At 44.7% G+C, this 16,640-nt stretch overlaps 1 protein-coding gene across 1 annotated transcript; it reads left to right on the forward strand.

Annotated features, from left to right (window-relative positions):
* Positions 1 to 249: 249 nt before the first annotated feature.
* On the forward strand, positions 250 to 6,236 carry HHEX (hematopoietically expressed homeobox). Its single transcript, XM_027062632.2, has 4 exons — positions 250 to 717; positions 2,863 to 3,041; positions 3,255 to 3,305; positions 5,106 to 6,236. The coding sequence occupies exons 1-4, from the start codon at positions 354 to 356 to the stop codon at positions 5,322 to 5,324; spliced, it is 813 nt and encodes a 270-aa protein (XP_026918433.1). The 5' UTR covers positions 250 to 353; the 3' UTR covers positions 5,325 to 6,236.
* Positions 6,237 to 16,640: the final 10,404 nt, after the last annotated feature.

Consider the following 16,640-nt stretch of genomic DNA (forward strand, 5'->3'; position numbering starts at 1 on the left):
GACGGACATGGCCCTGGGCTTCCTTCGAGGGCTTCCCGGACCAGGGTGCCTGGAACCCCGAGCGACGGCGGCGGCCAGCCGGGCACCGGGGCGCAGGGTCCTAAAAGGCTGCAAGCGAGCGCGTCCCGGGGGGCGGGGAGCTCGGCCGGCGGGGGCGGGCCAAGGGTGGGGGCGGGAGGCGGCTCCCGGGGCTCTGCGCCATTGGCCGCAGGGCCGGGCGGCAGGAAGGGGCCAGAGAGCGCGGCCCCACCCCGTGGGCGGCAGAGCCTATCGCCGGGAGCGCGGAGCGCGGATAAATGTAGCGCCGCGGCGCGGGCCGCCAGCTCTCCGAGGGGCCGGAGCGCAGCGGAGCCATGCAGTACCCACACCCCGGGCCGGCGGCGGCGGGTGCCGTGGGGGTGCCGCTGTACGCGCCCACGCCGCTGCTGCAGCCGGCGCACCCGACGCCGTTCTACATCGAGGACATCCTGGGCCGCGGGCCCGCCGCGCCCACCCCCGCCCCCACGCTGCCGTCCCCCAACTCCTCCTTCACCAGCCTCGTGTCCTCCTACCGGACCCCGGTGTACGAGCCCACGCCGATCCACCCCGCCTTCTCGCACCACTCCGCTGCCGCGCTGGCCGCCGCCTACGGATCCAGCGGCTTCGGGGGCCCTCTGTACCCCTTCCCGCGGACGGTGAACGACTACACGCACGCCCTGTTCCGCCACGACCCCCTGGGTAAGGCGGCCCGGGTCATGGCGGGGCCGAGCCGCGGCGGCGGCGAGGAAGGCGCCACCCGGCAGGTGGCAGCGTCCAGGAGGCGGCGGGGGCGGAGTGGGAGGCAATAGAAAGTTGTGGCAAAAGCGATCGAAAAGCGGCTCTCGGGCGCGCGCGGGGACAGGAGGCGCGGGCCCCAGTGGCGCGCGGCCGGGCTGACCGCACCATGACTCAGATTGGTTTTCCTGCACCTTGCAGGCGTCGGGGCGCGCGGGCCCGGGCGAGACCTCTGGCGCTGCCACGGGGGCTTGTGGCCGAAGGCAGTCTTGGGGCGCGTGTGTCGCTCGGGGTGGGGTCCCCTTAGCTGGAGGGACCGGGAAGGGAGTGCCAAGGCGCCCCGGGCGGGCCCTATGGGGCAGGGATAGCTGCCGGGCCCGGGTGGTTACGAGGCTGGACCTGGTTCAACAAGCTTGTGCAGTGAAAGAGCCTGACCCTTTCCGTTCATACAGGAAATCTTGAGTTCTCGATAGGAGTAAATCTGGTTTCAGAAGCTGTTAAGTGTTTTCCTGGCTGCATGAAGCAGACCCTTCCCCCGGAGTAGTGCACGCTGCTGATTATTTTATCGACATCCTCAATACAGACAAATTCAGGAAACACTCGACTTCTGATAGCCGGGATCCGTTTTTCTGATATTGTTCATTTCCTCTGTGTGGGATGTGACTTTATGGCAGCTAAAATAACCAGTTGCTTCCTTTTTTTTTTCCCCGAGGCTGTTTTGCACTAGTCTGAAGCCTGACGTAAGCAAAATCTGGAAAAAAAAAAAAACAACAAAACCAAACCAACAATGCCAGCTTTCAGTGTTTGGGGGCAGGCCTGCAGACCCACGGACGGACGGACGGACTGACTGACAGGTCTTTGGAGTAGGAAAGGCAGTGAGGACACCTAGGGCATATGGTATTTTCGGGGCTTGTCCCCCTCAGTGCGCGGCCTAAGAAATAAGCCAACGGTGAGCCGCACTCCGGGTGGCCTTTGGCGTCTTTGGCATCTGAAGCCCAGGGGGAAATAAAGAAAGTGGGGGGGGGGGTCCTTGCCTTGGGCCACCAGGGTTTTAAATTTTCTCTCAGCTGTTGGCAGCTTCTGTAGGGACCCTAGAGACAGACTAGCATTTTCATTAATTAACATTTTAATGACCTCATGTTTATGAAGCGGCATCTAGCACAGCTCTCCACCCCCCTTTCTCATCGTTAGACAGATTTGGAGGGGATTATATCTTAGTTCTTTATTTAAAAAACTATTTTACTGTATTTTTGATTCCAGCCTCGAGGGTTTGGTGCGGGCGGTGACCCCCGACGTGACTGTCTTCGCCTGCTGGGGCCAGAGCGGGACCCTCAGCCGGGCACGGCCTGGGGTGAACGTTTTCACAGAGCGCGCCCTGGGTTTCCTTGGGTTACTGCTGGGACCGCGCAGGAGGAAGCAAAGGGTTTTTCGAGATAGACCAACAGGAAACACATTGACGGAAATGTTGCCATAGCCCACGGGGTAGCTTTAACTGGCCGCCCCCGCAGCCGGGTGTGAAATCAGAGGAGGCCGCTGCTCCCTGGAGCTAGGATTGGAAGCTCCAGGAAAGGCCTAGAGTCGGCGCCTGGCCCGAGGGCTTCCCAAGCAGGCTCCTGCCCGCCGCCCCGGGCTGGAACGCCTTGGGTAGTGTAACAGCCCGGTTCCTTCCCAACACAGACAGACTCTGGGTATTTGGAAAGTGCGGCTCACCAAGTGAGAGGGCCTAGAAGTGAGAAGAGTTGTGTATAAATTCGAGAGCGACTCGTTCAAGAGGGTTTATTTTTAAGCTCAATTTATAAGTGGGTGTTCTTTTGGGGGTCAAAAGATTTGAGCTTGAATCCAGCTATGGGTGTGATGGCCGTTTGTGTCTGTGAGTGTACAAGGGTCGTCTGTATGCATATGCAGCGTGTATGTGTGTGTGACTTTGCGTGTTTCTGTCTCTGGGTATGTATGTGTCTTGATGGGTCCTTGTGTGGGTGGGCATATGTGAACATGTCTGGTTGAGTGTCCTCCTGCGTCCCCTACTCCCCTTTGTCACTCCCAGGGCCTGGCCGCTCCAGGGCTGTCACCCACTAACCCTAGGCTCTCTTGCTCTCTCGCTTCCCCTAGGCAAACCTCTGCTCTGGAGCCCTTTCTTGCAGAGGCCTCTGCATAAAAGGAAAGGTGGCCAGGTGAGGTTCTCCAACGACCAGACCATCGAGTTGGAGAAGAAGTTTGAGACCCAGAAATACCTCTCTCCGCCGGAGAGGAAGCGTCTGGCCAAGATGCTGCAGCTCAGCGAGAGACAGGTGAGCGCGCCTGTGGGCTCGGGGCCATTCCTGGGCCGGGGGTCGCGGGCGGAAGACAGACTTGGAGACACCTTGCGCTCTGGCGGGTCTCATCGCGCTATCTAACGCCTGGACCGCTGATCTGCTCGACAGCGACAGCCGCGGATCAGCTTCTCCATTACCCCCCCAGGCGCCTTGGGTTCGTGGCAAGTTTTCTTTCTGTCTTTCCTGTAGGTGAAAACCTGGTTCCAGAATCGTCGCGCTAAATGGAGAAGACTAAAACAGGTATCGACATGGTTGTGTTTCTATGGAAATAAATATTTTTATCATGTTATCTCAATGCGAAGCCTGTTATGGGTTGTATGCAAAAGTCATTTGAGAGACTATTTAACCTCTTCACCTTGATTAAAAAGGCAAATAGTCTTGCTGAAATTCAGGATGAGTTGCTCAGGTGGCAGTAATGCTAAAAGCACCTAATGCAGTTCCTATATCAATTATGCTTGGGTTTTCACACACTGGCTAGTAAAACTCCGGGCTAATTGTTTTATAAACCCCATATGTTGTTTATCTAATTAACGCAGGAAAGATAAAGTAATTGACAGTAAATGACTTAAGCAGTTATCTTTGGGAGAAAATTGTTTCTTTTATTTACACAGCCATAATAAAACCAGGCAGAGCTCAAGGGTAAATATAAGGAAATAAACACCTTTCAGTCTTGTTTGCACTGTTTTTAGAAGAATTAAATATCAAAGAGTTTAAAATTATTTCCCACCTAATGCCAGCTCTTAAAATGAATATAAGACATGTAAGAGAATATACAAGCTGAAACTTACTAACAGTCTTTTTTTTCCAATGACCTTGTTACGCAATATGCGATAAAAAGTAAAGGCTAATTCAGTTTTTGAAAAACCTCTATTGACTTAAAGCTAAAGATTTGTTTTTGATGTTCTAATCTGCAGGTCTTCTCCATAGTTATCTGACAATTGCTGTATTGTTCATTTGTCAGTGTATGTACAGTTTAGAATAAATAAAATATTTTTGAAACAGTAATACGAGTGGGGAAATTGAAAGCAGTGTGCATTTTTAAATTTAGCAATCATAACTTTTTCATTAAAAATCAGATGGTGTCACAACACTTTGAAACAGAAAATATCCCATAATTTCATTATTCTAACATGATTTAAAAATTTGCAGATTCCTTCTCAATCTCTGACCCTGTGCATCTATTTGTTACTTAGTTGCAAGCCTGGTGAATATATTATTCTGTAGTCTTGCTTAAAAAAAACCATAGCAATATATCATAATATTTCTTTGTAGTGTTTATGTCTATTTTAGACAAACAGGATTAAGAATTCACTCACTTATTTGGTTCTTGGTCAAAGATTTGACTGCAGTTTACCAGGAATTTTTAAAATAGCGGTTCCTGTGTAATGTGTGGGAATATATATTCCAGAAATTTTCTCCAGGTTTTAAGTAAATTGCAGTGAATTGTCTTCCTTTGCAGTTGGCAACATTCTTTCAGTTTTGCATTTTTACCTTTGCCATGATTTTGTAAGTTGCTCCGTATCATTTATAAGTTTATAAATTTAGTCCAGAAAATGGAGGAAAAAGGATTCAATCTAATGATTTTGAAACTTTCTCCTGAATTCACTACATAGCATTCATAGTTTTTAAATGGCTGAGAGACCCTGTTAATTGGCAAGGTTTAAAAATACTTGAAGAATGAAGATAGTGTGTATCTGTAGTAATCTGATTTCCCTTCTCCCTTAAACTCTTAGAACCTTGAGACCATGAGTCTGGGCTGGAGCTAAGTGTTCATTTGACACAACCCATTTAGTTATATTTGTGACTGCTTGTTCTTTTCTCACAAGAGCATGATCTTTCTCTGATGTGACAGGCACTTTTATTCTAAAGTGAGACAGAAGCACAAATATGTGTTTTCTGAATAAAAAGATTATAGCTGAAAGCAATAGATAAACTAAACATTTTAAAGACGATAAAGAATGAAAACACATTCTGATCTACGTCTCTTATGCCTCCATATTTCACGAGCCTACCAATTTCACTTTCATTCCTTTCATCCAGGAAAACCCTCAAAGCAATAAAAAAGAAGAACTGGAAAGTTTGGACAATCCTTGTGACCAAAGGCAAGACTTGACCAGTGAGCAGAATAAAGGTGTTCTAGATAGCTCTCAGTGTTCGCCCTCCCCTGCCTCCCAGGAAGACCTTGAGTCAGAGATTTCAGAGGATTCTGATCAGGAAGTGGACATTGAGGGCGATAAAGGCTATTTTAATGCTGGATGATGACCGTAGACATTGGCATGTTCGGAAAACTGGATTTGGGAATAACATTTGCTACAGAGAATCTCCATAGGCGATACTGGAAAACTCTGAGAAAGGGAATCAATTTTCTGGTATTCTGGAAACCTAAAATATTTGGTGCACTGGCTAAACAGCAAACTTACACTGAAACCTTAATTTTGACTTAAATGGTTTATGTACTGATTTTAGGTTGAATGATGAAGGGACTCTTCACTGCTTAGATTCACCCCCTTTTTAAAAAGGAAATTGTTTTTTCTATTTATAAAAAGTAATTTTTGAATTTTTTGTTAAATTTTTAAGTTATAACTTTAAAGATTTTAATAAGATCTTCTTGAATGACGTTTCTACAATCTGTATCTACATCCTACTTAATGGAAAAGCAGAAGGATATCCCAGATCCAGAGGTATGCCTTGGAAAAGGGGCCCACATTTCAGGCAGCCTTGGAATATTTTTAAAGGAAATGTTCTTTACTTTTATATTACATTCTTATACTGCTGCCTTAAATCCAAAGTGATCTCAGAGCTTCTGCCTCGGGGATGTGTGTGTTCTTTTTGTCAAAGAGAAATAGTTGATAAGAATCTTAAATGCTTGTTTTGCACTGTCACTAAGTACCTATATGACCAAGGTGTTAAAGGAATGGTACAGTACAAATCAAGCAGACAAACTGACTCGTCGGTGACTAAAATTAATCACAGACGAACTAGAAGTAGCAAGTTGATTAACTGTAAGTAGACTGTAGATATTGTGTTTTATATCAAACAGTGTTTATAATGTGTGTATATATAATTTTTTCGCTGTAAAAAAAAAGGCCAAAACGGTGGTGGTGGTGGTGGTGTTGTTTTTTTTAAATGAGTAACTTGTGTATAAAATAAACCCATCGGTGGGACGACTGATCTAGTCGGACCTCTCTTACTTCCAGGGAAACAAACGCAAGCGCCTCGCGGGGCTGGGCGCGGGGCTGCGCGAGGCAGCGGGTGGGTGGGCTCCTGGAAACAGATTTGGGCCTTTCCCCAAGGAAGGGGGAGGGCGGGGGGAGGGGCTCGGTGTGAGTGCGTCGCCGCAGGGGGAGGCTCCCGCCCGCGGACCCCCGAGCGCTGCAGGTGGGAAACCCCGGCGTGCCGGGTGGCGGGAAGAGCGAGGGCCGAGGTCGGCCGCGCGGCTGAGCGCGGGGCCGCCGAACCCCATTGATTCGCCTCGGCTCCCAGCCTGGCCCGGGCCACCGTCCTTGACCCGCGTGAGTCAACACTGCGTCATCCCGAGGCGGCCGAGCCAGGGTAAGGGGGGTTCGCGAAGGGGGAGGGAGGGCCTGGCGGGCAAGAGCTGGGAGGTAGTTTGCGCCGAGACTTCGGGTCTCAAGCTTCAGCGAGCTTCAGAAGCACCTGCAGACTTCTTGATACTCATTGCCGGCCCGTCGACAGAGTTTATAATTTGGCAGGTCTGGGTGGGAGCGGGATTTGCACTTCAACAAGGGCTCAGGTGGTGTCAAAGCTGTTGGTCGGAGTGCCTGAGTTTTGAGAACCACTGTTCCAAGGTGTAGAAGCAGGTGGGGCCCTAATACCTATACCCCCTCACTCCTTTCTCACTTGCTTCCCTTCCAGTAACTTCTGTAGGTGTGAGAGCAGGAGGTGGGGATGGCTGAGAGGGAGGAAGGAGAAAGAAGGGCCTTGTCTAGGCCGGTGGGAGCAAGAGTCTAATGGCTGAGGGGAGGCCAAAGGGCCGAGGAATGGGTATTGTGAGATGGGGGAATGGAGGCGCCCAGGTAAGGGTGGGTGTGGGGCTGAGAGGAACGGTGGCCTGAGGTTTCTGACTAGCCCGGGGATTGCAGACAGTTGCTTGCCTACCTGAGCCATCAGGTCTCTGACATTCCAGGAAAACGATGAGAGGCCTGTTGGGGGAGAGGCCCAGAAACCTTTTCCTTCTAGCCTGGGCCTTCATGAAGGCCTCTAGTTGTTTGTGGAGTTGGGTGCCTCCTGAGGGCTCCTGAAGGAATGACTTCACCCCTGGCATGGCTGACCAGGGTTCTGGTTCCCTAGACATGAGCACTCAGGTGAAGACAGAGTGAAAAGGTCATTGCTTTTAGCGAGTTGTCACATTCTCCCTCCTTAGATTTCAGGAAGGCTCCTGGAATTGCCTGTGAATTTACATTTCTGAGAAAATTAGTACCGGTTCCTTAAGCAGAGAGGTGTGAATTGGCCTGGAAATTTAATAATTTGGGTTGGAATTTTAGTTCTTGTACTCCGTTCTCTCATCTGTGGAATGAAGATGGTCTAATTGATCCACGTGATCCTTTCCAACCCCCCAGTTACCAACTCACTTCAAGCTCTTTATTGTTCCCCCTGTTCTCTGTGTCTTCTCAATGTTGGGGCCCACAGTTGACCTCCAATTGGAGGGTCTCCCTTCCCATCAGCTGCAGGCTCCCAGCTCCCAGACCCTGCCTGACAGGTTACATGTCAGGTTCAAGGATCATAATCAGTCTCATTTGAAAAAGGGACTGTCAGTATCAGAGTTTTGGAAAATGGGAGGCTTGTGGGCCTAATATGGTATTAAAGCAATCCTGAAGTCAGTTGGTGTGTGTTTCACTCCCGGAGATAACCTCTGGTTAATGTTTATTTTTGGGAATAACTGTATCATGATGATCAAGCAGAGAAATACAGGCTTATGTATTGATTGGCACTAGAAAAGTTGAAGGGTGAAATCTTGTTTTAAAGTAGACAGTTCTTGAAACCAGGGTGTTTTCCAGTTTAAAGCTATTCCCAACCCTCATCAAGTTACTCATGTTCTGAATCTAAACATATTCTTTTTAAAAAAGTTCTTTTTTTGAGAGAGAGAGAGAGAGAGAGAGAGAGAGAGAGAGAGAGAGAGAATCCTAAGCAGGCTCCGTGCTGCCAGCAGAGAGCCTGATATGGGGGCCAAACCCATGAACTGTGAGATCATGACCTGACCTAAAGTTGAACGCTTAACTGACTGAGCCACCCAGGTGCTCCTGAATCTAGACATAGTCTTAAGAATCAAGAGCATGTTCACTGGGAGAAATACAGTGTTCTCAGGACACAGGTTGGCATTACGTGTTTTCAAAATGCCCCATTGAAGATTGCCAATGAATATTTACAAATTCTTCCTACAATCCAGGCATTTTTCATTTGTTTGTCTTTTGGCTATTTCATGTTGAAGCAGCATGTATGACCTTTACAGCACAACTCCTGTCTTGTTTTTAACTCTTTTTATCAGGAGATTCAACTTGAAAACGGTTATCATTTAGCAGAAAGACAAACAGAAAAGCACATTTTTGTAAGCAAAACGTTAATGATTGGAAGAATTGCCCTAATTTCACCATGACAGTGTGTGATTAATCCCCTGGGTCATGTACTTATACTTTAAGTTATTCAGTTCGTCGGTCTTTGATATTCAGAACCCTTTCTAACTTAATAGGATATTGATTTTGTTGGATGATGTACTTTGACTCTTTAAACAACATCCCTTTTAGGGATGACTAGCCTGCTGTGTAGTATTTTATTTAGAGAACTATTGCATAAGGTTACTTTTTCTTACTTTTTATGGTTTTCTCAGGGTGAAAGCTGATAAAACATCTTGTGGGAAAAGAGGAAACCATCTCTGATAGTGAAAGTACCTATTCTCTTTCAACATTTCTGACAACTTTTTTTTTTTTTTGGTGGTGGTTTCATTGCTGTGAATATTCATTTTACTTAATGGAGACAGGGTAGAGATTCAAGAAAATGTATTCAGACTTGGGGGAAGTGCATTTTGTTGGGGACAGACTGTCTTTACCAAAATTCCCATTCCAGTTATACTGCCTTGTGGAAGATGACGTGAACTCAGAAGCTCACTCTTTCGATTTTTCTTTAAAATTGAATATCAATGATCCTTTAAATCTGTGATTGGAGGTGAGGCTTTTGTGACTCCTAACACGGGACAGAAGGTGGAGAACCAAACAGTTACCCAGGATGCTTCTAAATGGTTAGGAGTTTGGTATCTTGTAAGAATAATCAGATATTGTACCAACATTTCCTTTTCGTCGCTTGGGGTTTCATGAGATTCCAGCTGGACTCTGTACTTGTCTAATCGAATTTCAGTCCCTTGATACATTTTTTGGTATTGTTGTTGAATCCAAATGACAAGCACTTTGGAGATTCCTACCACCCACCAAAATCAATCCAAGGTCCTCCGAACAGCAGCTACCCCTTCAGATCTGGCTGTGGAGACGCCTATTGCAGAAATTATACCATGGTGGATAAGAGCAGAGCTGCAAGTATGGCTGACAAGTCTCCTACGTCTCTTGCTGGTTGGGGACCTTGGGAAATGTGAATTCTCAGCCCCAGTTCCTAGAGAGGTGGGCAGCTCACCTGAGAGGGAGCGTTATACGTGGTACAGAATGGGCACTAAGTGTTAGCTAGAAAAACTAGAAAGCCCTCACTGACTCCCTTCTTTTAAGGTGGCTCTTTGATTGGCTCCAGCAGGCGGTAAACCTTTTTAGTTGGATGTACACAAATCTGTGCAGACAATGGAGAGGGCTGCCGGGAGGAGACCTTGGAGCTGGCAGAGGCATTTCCTGTCTGTGGAGGATCTTGACTTTGGAACATCCGGCAGTTGCCTCGAGGTTTTTGAGGTGACTGAACACTTTAACGTGTAGCTACTAAAAAAAAAAAAAAAAAAAAAAAAAAGAAAAAGTCACTGCCAATTTCAAACGATTTTCCAGATGAAAGCCAATGAGATAGCTTCTCGTTAAAAACAATTTTTTAAGGCATATTTTCTAACCATTAGATTTTTTTTTCTAATTTGAAAGGGAAGTTTGGTATCATTCAAAATCTTAAATATTTAAAACACACTTTCCAAATACAACTACAGGAAAAAGTTCACGGTACCCTGCACTCCCCAAAGTACTTACAGGAAGAGAAATACCTATTGAGTTTGTCTCTGTGAAACTTGTTTATATTTTTCTTTTATAGTTTAATTATGCCCTTCATCCTTCCTTCCCTCTCTGTTTATTCCTTTCCCTTCTCCACTCCATCTACCCGCCTGCCCCCCAGGATTTTACTTCCTTATTCATTTTATTTCCCCATTAAGAATAAAAAATTCTTGGGGGCCTGGGTGGCTCAGTTGGTTGAGCATCGACTTTGGCTCAGGTCATGATCTTGTAGTTCACGGGTTCGAGCCCAGCATCGGGCTCTACTGACAGCTTAGAGCCTGGAGCCTGCTTCTGATTCTGTCTCCCCCTCTCTCTCTGCCCCTCCCCCGCTTGTGCTCTGTATGTCTCTCTCTCTCAAAGTCAATTTAAAAAACATTAAAAAAACGAATAAAAATTCTTTATATGTCACAATTACAGACAAGATTTTCTTCAAACATATAGAAATGCTCAGCTTTCAGGTGGAGATCCTACCTTTGAGGAAGATGTTATTGTTGGAGTCTTAATATCCTGCCCTCATCCCTCTAAGGACAGTTCTTTAGCTTTTTTTTTTTTTTTTTTTCATTTTTGTTGGACCAGGATAAGCAATAATAGAAGAGTAATAATAGTTGTCCCTGTAGGAGTCAAGCACTTAATAGCACTGGGGTGTGGTGGAGGTGACTGCTATGAGGTACAGGCACAAAGTGTCATGGCAGAACCCTCCAGGGGCTCCTGGCAGAGAAAAGGAGATGGAATGCTGTTTCCAGGGAGAGACATGGTCATGTTGGTTGACGTGGAGGTGAAAGAAGGCGGGGAATAAGTATGACTAGAATCTTCAGAGGGTTTTGTTTCCAGAATTTTGGAGAAGGGATTATGGACTGGTATTCTCTCCCTACAGTCACATAGAGCTCTTCGCTTTTAGGTTTGCAGTTTCCTCTCTCTAGAATTCTCTTCTCCCAGACAGCCATCCTCATGGCAGTCTCCCTCACCTCGCTAGGCTGGGACTTCCCTAGCCATTCTATTTAAAATCACAACCCGTCTTCCCTATTCCCCTCCCACAATTTGCTTTTCTCTATTTCACCTATTATAATTGAATGTAATCTTCTTATTTATTATTTATTTCTCCTCATTGAAATGTTAATGCCATGAGGGTAGGAATATTTGTGTTTTGTCTACTGCTACATATATATCTCCAGCCTGACACATCATACATACTCCACAAGTAATACATTAAATGAATGAATGAACACATATTGAACATTTCCTATGTATTAACATTTTAACATTATATAAGTCCTTCACATAATTTTTATCATTTAATCCTCACAAAAATTCTGTGAGGTAGATACTGTTATTTGCCCATTTTCCAGATAAGGAAACTGTCACTAAAAAGTTAAGTCCCAAACCTCAATTACTCTACTAGTCAATGTGGTAATGGGAACTTCCTTGTTTAATCTCTTGTGCTCTTGAGAACGTGTCAAGCAGGGTATAATTCTAGCTATAAGAGTTGCATTGGGGTTTTCTGTTCATTTTATGTAATCTTTTTGCCTTAATTTAAGTCTAGCATTAAATTCGGAAGGGGTTACCATAGAGTATAGGAGATAGGCAGTTTCTGTCTGTGTGGTACATTATTCTGTTACACTAGGAAACCAATAAGCTGGAGCACTACCCCAGTTTTCTGAGGAAATGAGCATTATAAAATATGCTTTATACTTTTCAAGGTGTTAAAAAAGAGGCTGCCACTGGTCCATGTTGTTTGGTGTTCCTATTATATGCAATGTTTAGTATCATTACATTTATTCTTCTCTGAGTCACTGATGAATGTTCCACAAGCTTCTGAATATATAAGAAGTGCAGCGGCTTACTATGGTGTCCGTTGCATCCAGCACTATGTTGGACATGTGGTAAGCTTTTAATAAATGTTTTACTATGGAATGAGAGCGAAAACCATGTATCATATAACTCTTGTTATATTTCCTATTCGTTGGCCACGGAAACACAGCTTTTCCTGGATGGTTCCAGGAGCACAGCAGAAAGCATAGTAGGGGCTGCAAGTGAGGAAGAGTCTGCTGGGCTTGGGTAAGGGTGGGGTGGGGGCAGGGGACAGGAGGTCTATTTAAGGCTACAAGCACTAAAAGAAGATGTTCTTCCCCTCTTCTTACTGACATGAATATTAAGAGGAAGTGCTTTTGTGGGTTTATATTGGTTCTTTTTCCCTTCAGATTTGGCAATTTTGTTCAATTTCAAATTCACACTTCTCAATTTCAATCAAGAGTTTTATTTAAAATATACCCATTTTACTGAAAAATGACACCATTTGTGGTTATTACTACTGTTTTTGACACCATCCACTTAGCAAATGGAAGCAGGAAAACCCAAATGTTTTCAGTGATCTCTTAAAGTATTCCATGAATTGCAAAGAAACAATTGTAGAAGGAACATAAAAACGTGTTTGCTTCACACTCTGGTTCAAAGTTTTAGCCTTCCTTAGCTGCTTATGGAATCTGCATTACTACAGACTTTCCATTAATTGTAAATTAGACCAGACTAATTCAATAAATGTTTAAAAAATGGCCCCTGAGTGCAGGTTCAGACGTCCAGAGGAAGTGGTTTCTTAGACACCTGCCTCCCATATATTGACCTGATAGTATGTAGGTGGAAGGCAGTGAGATTGTCATGATGATGTATGGTGCTGTTGATTAGTTAATTGAAGGTAAAATTTTTAGCTTCCTCAGGCAATTACCTGACATCATTAAGGTCTTTGACATCACCCAAATGCCATTTTGCCCGAGGCGGCTGCCCCTTGTTTAGATGTCATTTCAGGCATTAAGAAAAGCACAATGCTAGTGGTAACCAGGGAATTTAAGCCTGCAGTTTCTTGAATATATTGTCCCGAATCTTAGCCATTATTCAGTATTATCCGTCCTGTCGGAACATGAGACACTAAAACCTATCTACATTTGTGTGGTGTTTCCTTTTCAGAAAGTTTTTTGAAGTGTCATGTTTATAAAATATGTATTTTTAACAAATGAAATTGTTTTTTAAAATGGTGTCATTTTATTCTTATTTTTATTTTTAAGGAAGCTTCTTGTTAAACTATAATTACATAAAACAAAGTTCACAATCATGGGTGTATGGCCAAAAAATGAATACTTCATGTAACTGGAATCCATATGATAGCATGGAACAGACCTACTGGATCTCCAGTCACTGGGTCACTGTCCCCATGGCTGCTCCAGGGAAAACCACCATGCTGATTCTTTTTTTATTTTTTTATGTTTATTTATTTTGGAGAGAGAGAGAGAGAGAGAGAGAGACTCTGAAGTGGGCTCTGTGCTGACAGCGGTGAGCCCAACTCAGGGCTCGAACTCACAAACCGCAAGATCATGACCTGAGCTGAAGTCAGGTGCTTAATCGACTGAACCACCCAGGTGCCCCTGATTCTAAACAGCATAGATTCATTCGCTGGTTTTTGAACTTTATATAAATAAAATCCTACCGTTGTGCTCTCTTCTGTCTCTGGCTTCTTTAGTTTACGTTTTTGTTGGTAAAATTCATCCATGTTATTGTGTGATGTCATTTGTTCATTCCAACTGCTGTCGTAGTTCATTGTATGAATTTTCATGCTACTTTAAATAATCCGTCTGAACATAAAAACTGTTTCGCAAAATTTACACATTTAAAAACAATATCACTGTTCACGTATTATAACCAGGCACTTACTGTTCAAAAGGCATGATCCATATGTAATTCAAAGAATTGCAACAGTGCAACTCCTAGGTGCACAGAAGGAGAAAAAGGCAGAAAGACCAGGGCGCATTGTCAAGAAACAAGTGACTATAGCCCATCACATATCAGGAGAACTGGGAATATTAGTAGCTAAGCTACTACCTAATTTTTACATTCAGGAAGATTAAATTTTAAAAAAATTATTCTAGGGGCACCTGGGTGGCTCAGCCATGTTTAGCTTGTGTGAGTGGGGGAGGGGCAGAAGGAGAGGGCGAGAGAGAATCTTAAGCAGGCTCCACACCGCAACCCTGGGCTCCAACTCTTGACAGTGAGATCATGACCTGAGCCAAGATCAAGAGTCCAACGCTCAACTGACTCAGTCACCTAGGCACACCTGTTCTGTATCTTTCTAAAGAACATATTAATCTCCTAAATTTCAGTGATTATGCATTTGAGGTGATGAGGGGTAGAAGGGATCTCTCATTTTGTGGGCCCTCTGGCAAATTCCTGAGCCTTTCTACTTGCTGTCAGTTCTAGGGTTGAGTCAAGGCCCAGTCTCTATTAAAGCTTATAACAGCTCACCCGAGGGAAGTGTTCTCAGGTAAAGCATTCCTAGTAATACCCAGGCTGTCCATCCAAATAATAGAGTATTTAAATGAACTCAAATGTTGATTACAATTCTTCCATCAAATTATTAAATTAATTCAACCATTCACTCAACAAACATTTATTGAGTACCTACTATGTGCCAGGGACTATGAGAGGCACAGGGGATATAAATTTGAATAAGACACAGTAGCATGACTTTAAAGATCAGAGTCAAAAACGTACTTTGGATTTCCAATATTTATTTAAAAAAAATTTTTTTTTAACGTTTATTTATTTTGGAGACAGAGAGAGACAGAGCATGAACAGGGGAGGGGCAGAGAGAGAGGGAGACACAGAATCTGAAACGGGCTCCAGGCTCTGAGCTGTCAGCACAGAGCCCGACGCAGGGCTCGAACTTATGGACGGTGAGATCATGACCTGAGCGGAAGTCGGACGTCCAACTGACTGAGCCACCCACGCGCCCCGGATTTCCAATATTTAAAGACAAACCTAGGGGTGCCTGGGTGGCTCAGTCAGTTGAGCATGTGACTCTTACATCTGGGCTTGGGTCATGATCTCATGGTAGTGAGATCAAACCCCAGGTAGGGCTCTGTGCTGAGTATGGAGCCTGCTTGGGATTCTCCCTCTCCCTCACTCTTCTGTCCCTCCCCTGCTTGTATGTGTACTCTCTCTGTCTCAAAAATAAATAAATAAATATTTAAAAATTAAAAAAAATAAAGAGAAACCTATTTCTATTGCGAGTACAAGTATGATTTTTTTTTTGCTATATGATGGCTCCATTCCATTTCAGTTCCTGAGTTAGGCTTTATAAAAGCTCTTAACCAAACAGTCCAAAGCAAAATATTTAATGACACATGGACATTCCAAAGTTATAAATAACCAGCTAAGGCAGCCCTGATTTTAGAATTGCCCCACCAATGAATGGCCTCTTCTTTCCTCGTTTTCATCTTTGGCCTCTTGTGCCCACTTCACCCCACAACATAGTGTGGTTAGAACAATAATCAGGGGCGCTTGGGTGGCTCAGTTGGTTAAGTGTCGGACTCTTGGTTTCAGCAGAGGTCATGATCTCACAGTTTTGTGAGTTCGAGCCCATGTCTAGCTCTGCACTGACAGCAAGGAGTCTGCTTAAGAACCTCCCTCTTCCTCCTTCTCTCTTTGCCCCTCCCCCTGTTGTGCTGTCTCTGTCTTTTTCAAAATAAAGAAATAAAAACTAAAAAAAAAAAAAAGAATAATCAAAGTGTCTGGGGGGTGCATGGGTGGCTCAGTTAAGCATCCAAGTTGGGCTCAGGTCATGATCTCACGGTTTGTGAGCTTGAGCCCCACACTGGGCTCTCCACTGTTAGCACAGGGCCTGCTTTGGGTCATCTGTCCCCCTGTCTTTACCCCTCTCTCATTCACGTTCACTCTCTCAAAAATAAATAAACATTAAAAAAAAATAAATACATAAATAAATAAATAAACATTAAAAAAAATAATGTATCCCAAGTAAATGAAGTTATCTAGCATCCCATACCCAGAGCTGCCATCTCTCCCTTTCCTGGGCTGTGCCTGTGTCCATCTCACCTGGTTTCATTGGGGTCATTCTGCCCACCTTATGCAGGTCTGTGGTTGGCCAGCTGTCTTCCTTCCTCCTCTTGCTCCTTCGACCCTGCTGTTCCTTCTTCCACTCCTTTTTCTCTTTGTTTTGTTTTATTTGGAGCTAAAAAAAGTCCTCCAAGTAAAGTTGAGTGTATGATTAGATCATTGAAAATGCCTCTTAAAGGAAAAGAAAAATGATCATTCTTGAAGTGAAAATTAGGGAAGGTACCCAAAAGTGCCTTGGAATCTTCACAGACCTCTTTTACCATCATCTAAGAGTAGTGGTTATTCAACTTTGTTTTCTGTTTTCATTACTACAATTACAACGGTTAGTTTTCTATTATCTGCCTTGTAGATAAGGGCTGTTTCAGTTACCTACAGATTAAATAGGTGGACTGCACTGGGACCTGATCTTTTTGTACGAGTCTGTTTATCTGTCTGTCTTGGTTATGAAAGCCATATATCCTCAGTGTGAAATATT

Source organism: Acinonyx jubatus, chromosome D2 (assembly GCF_027475565.1).
Source record: "Acinonyx jubatus isolate Ajub_Pintada_27869175 chromosome D2, VMU_Ajub_asm_v1.0, whole genome shotgun sequence".
In the NCBI taxonomy this organism is placed as follows: Eukaryota; Metazoa; Chordata; class Mammalia; order Carnivora; family Felidae; genus Acinonyx; species Acinonyx jubatus.

What these genes read in the sequence shown, in the direction of transcription:
- HHEX (XM_027062632.2), top strand. Translation starts at nt 354, where the DNA reads ATGCAGTACCCACACCCCGGGCCGGCGGCGGCGGGTGCCGTGGGGGTG. An exon ending in TGCAGCTCAGCGAGAGACAG is followed by an intron (nt 3,042 to 3,254) that starts GTGAGCGCGCCT and finishes TCTTTCCTGTAG; the next exon opens with GTGAAAACCTGGTTCCAGAA. An exon ending in AATGGAGAAGACTAAAACAG is followed by an intron (nt 3,306 to 5,105) that starts GTATCGACATGG and finishes CCTTTCATCCAG; the next exon opens with GAAAACCCTCAAAGCAATAA.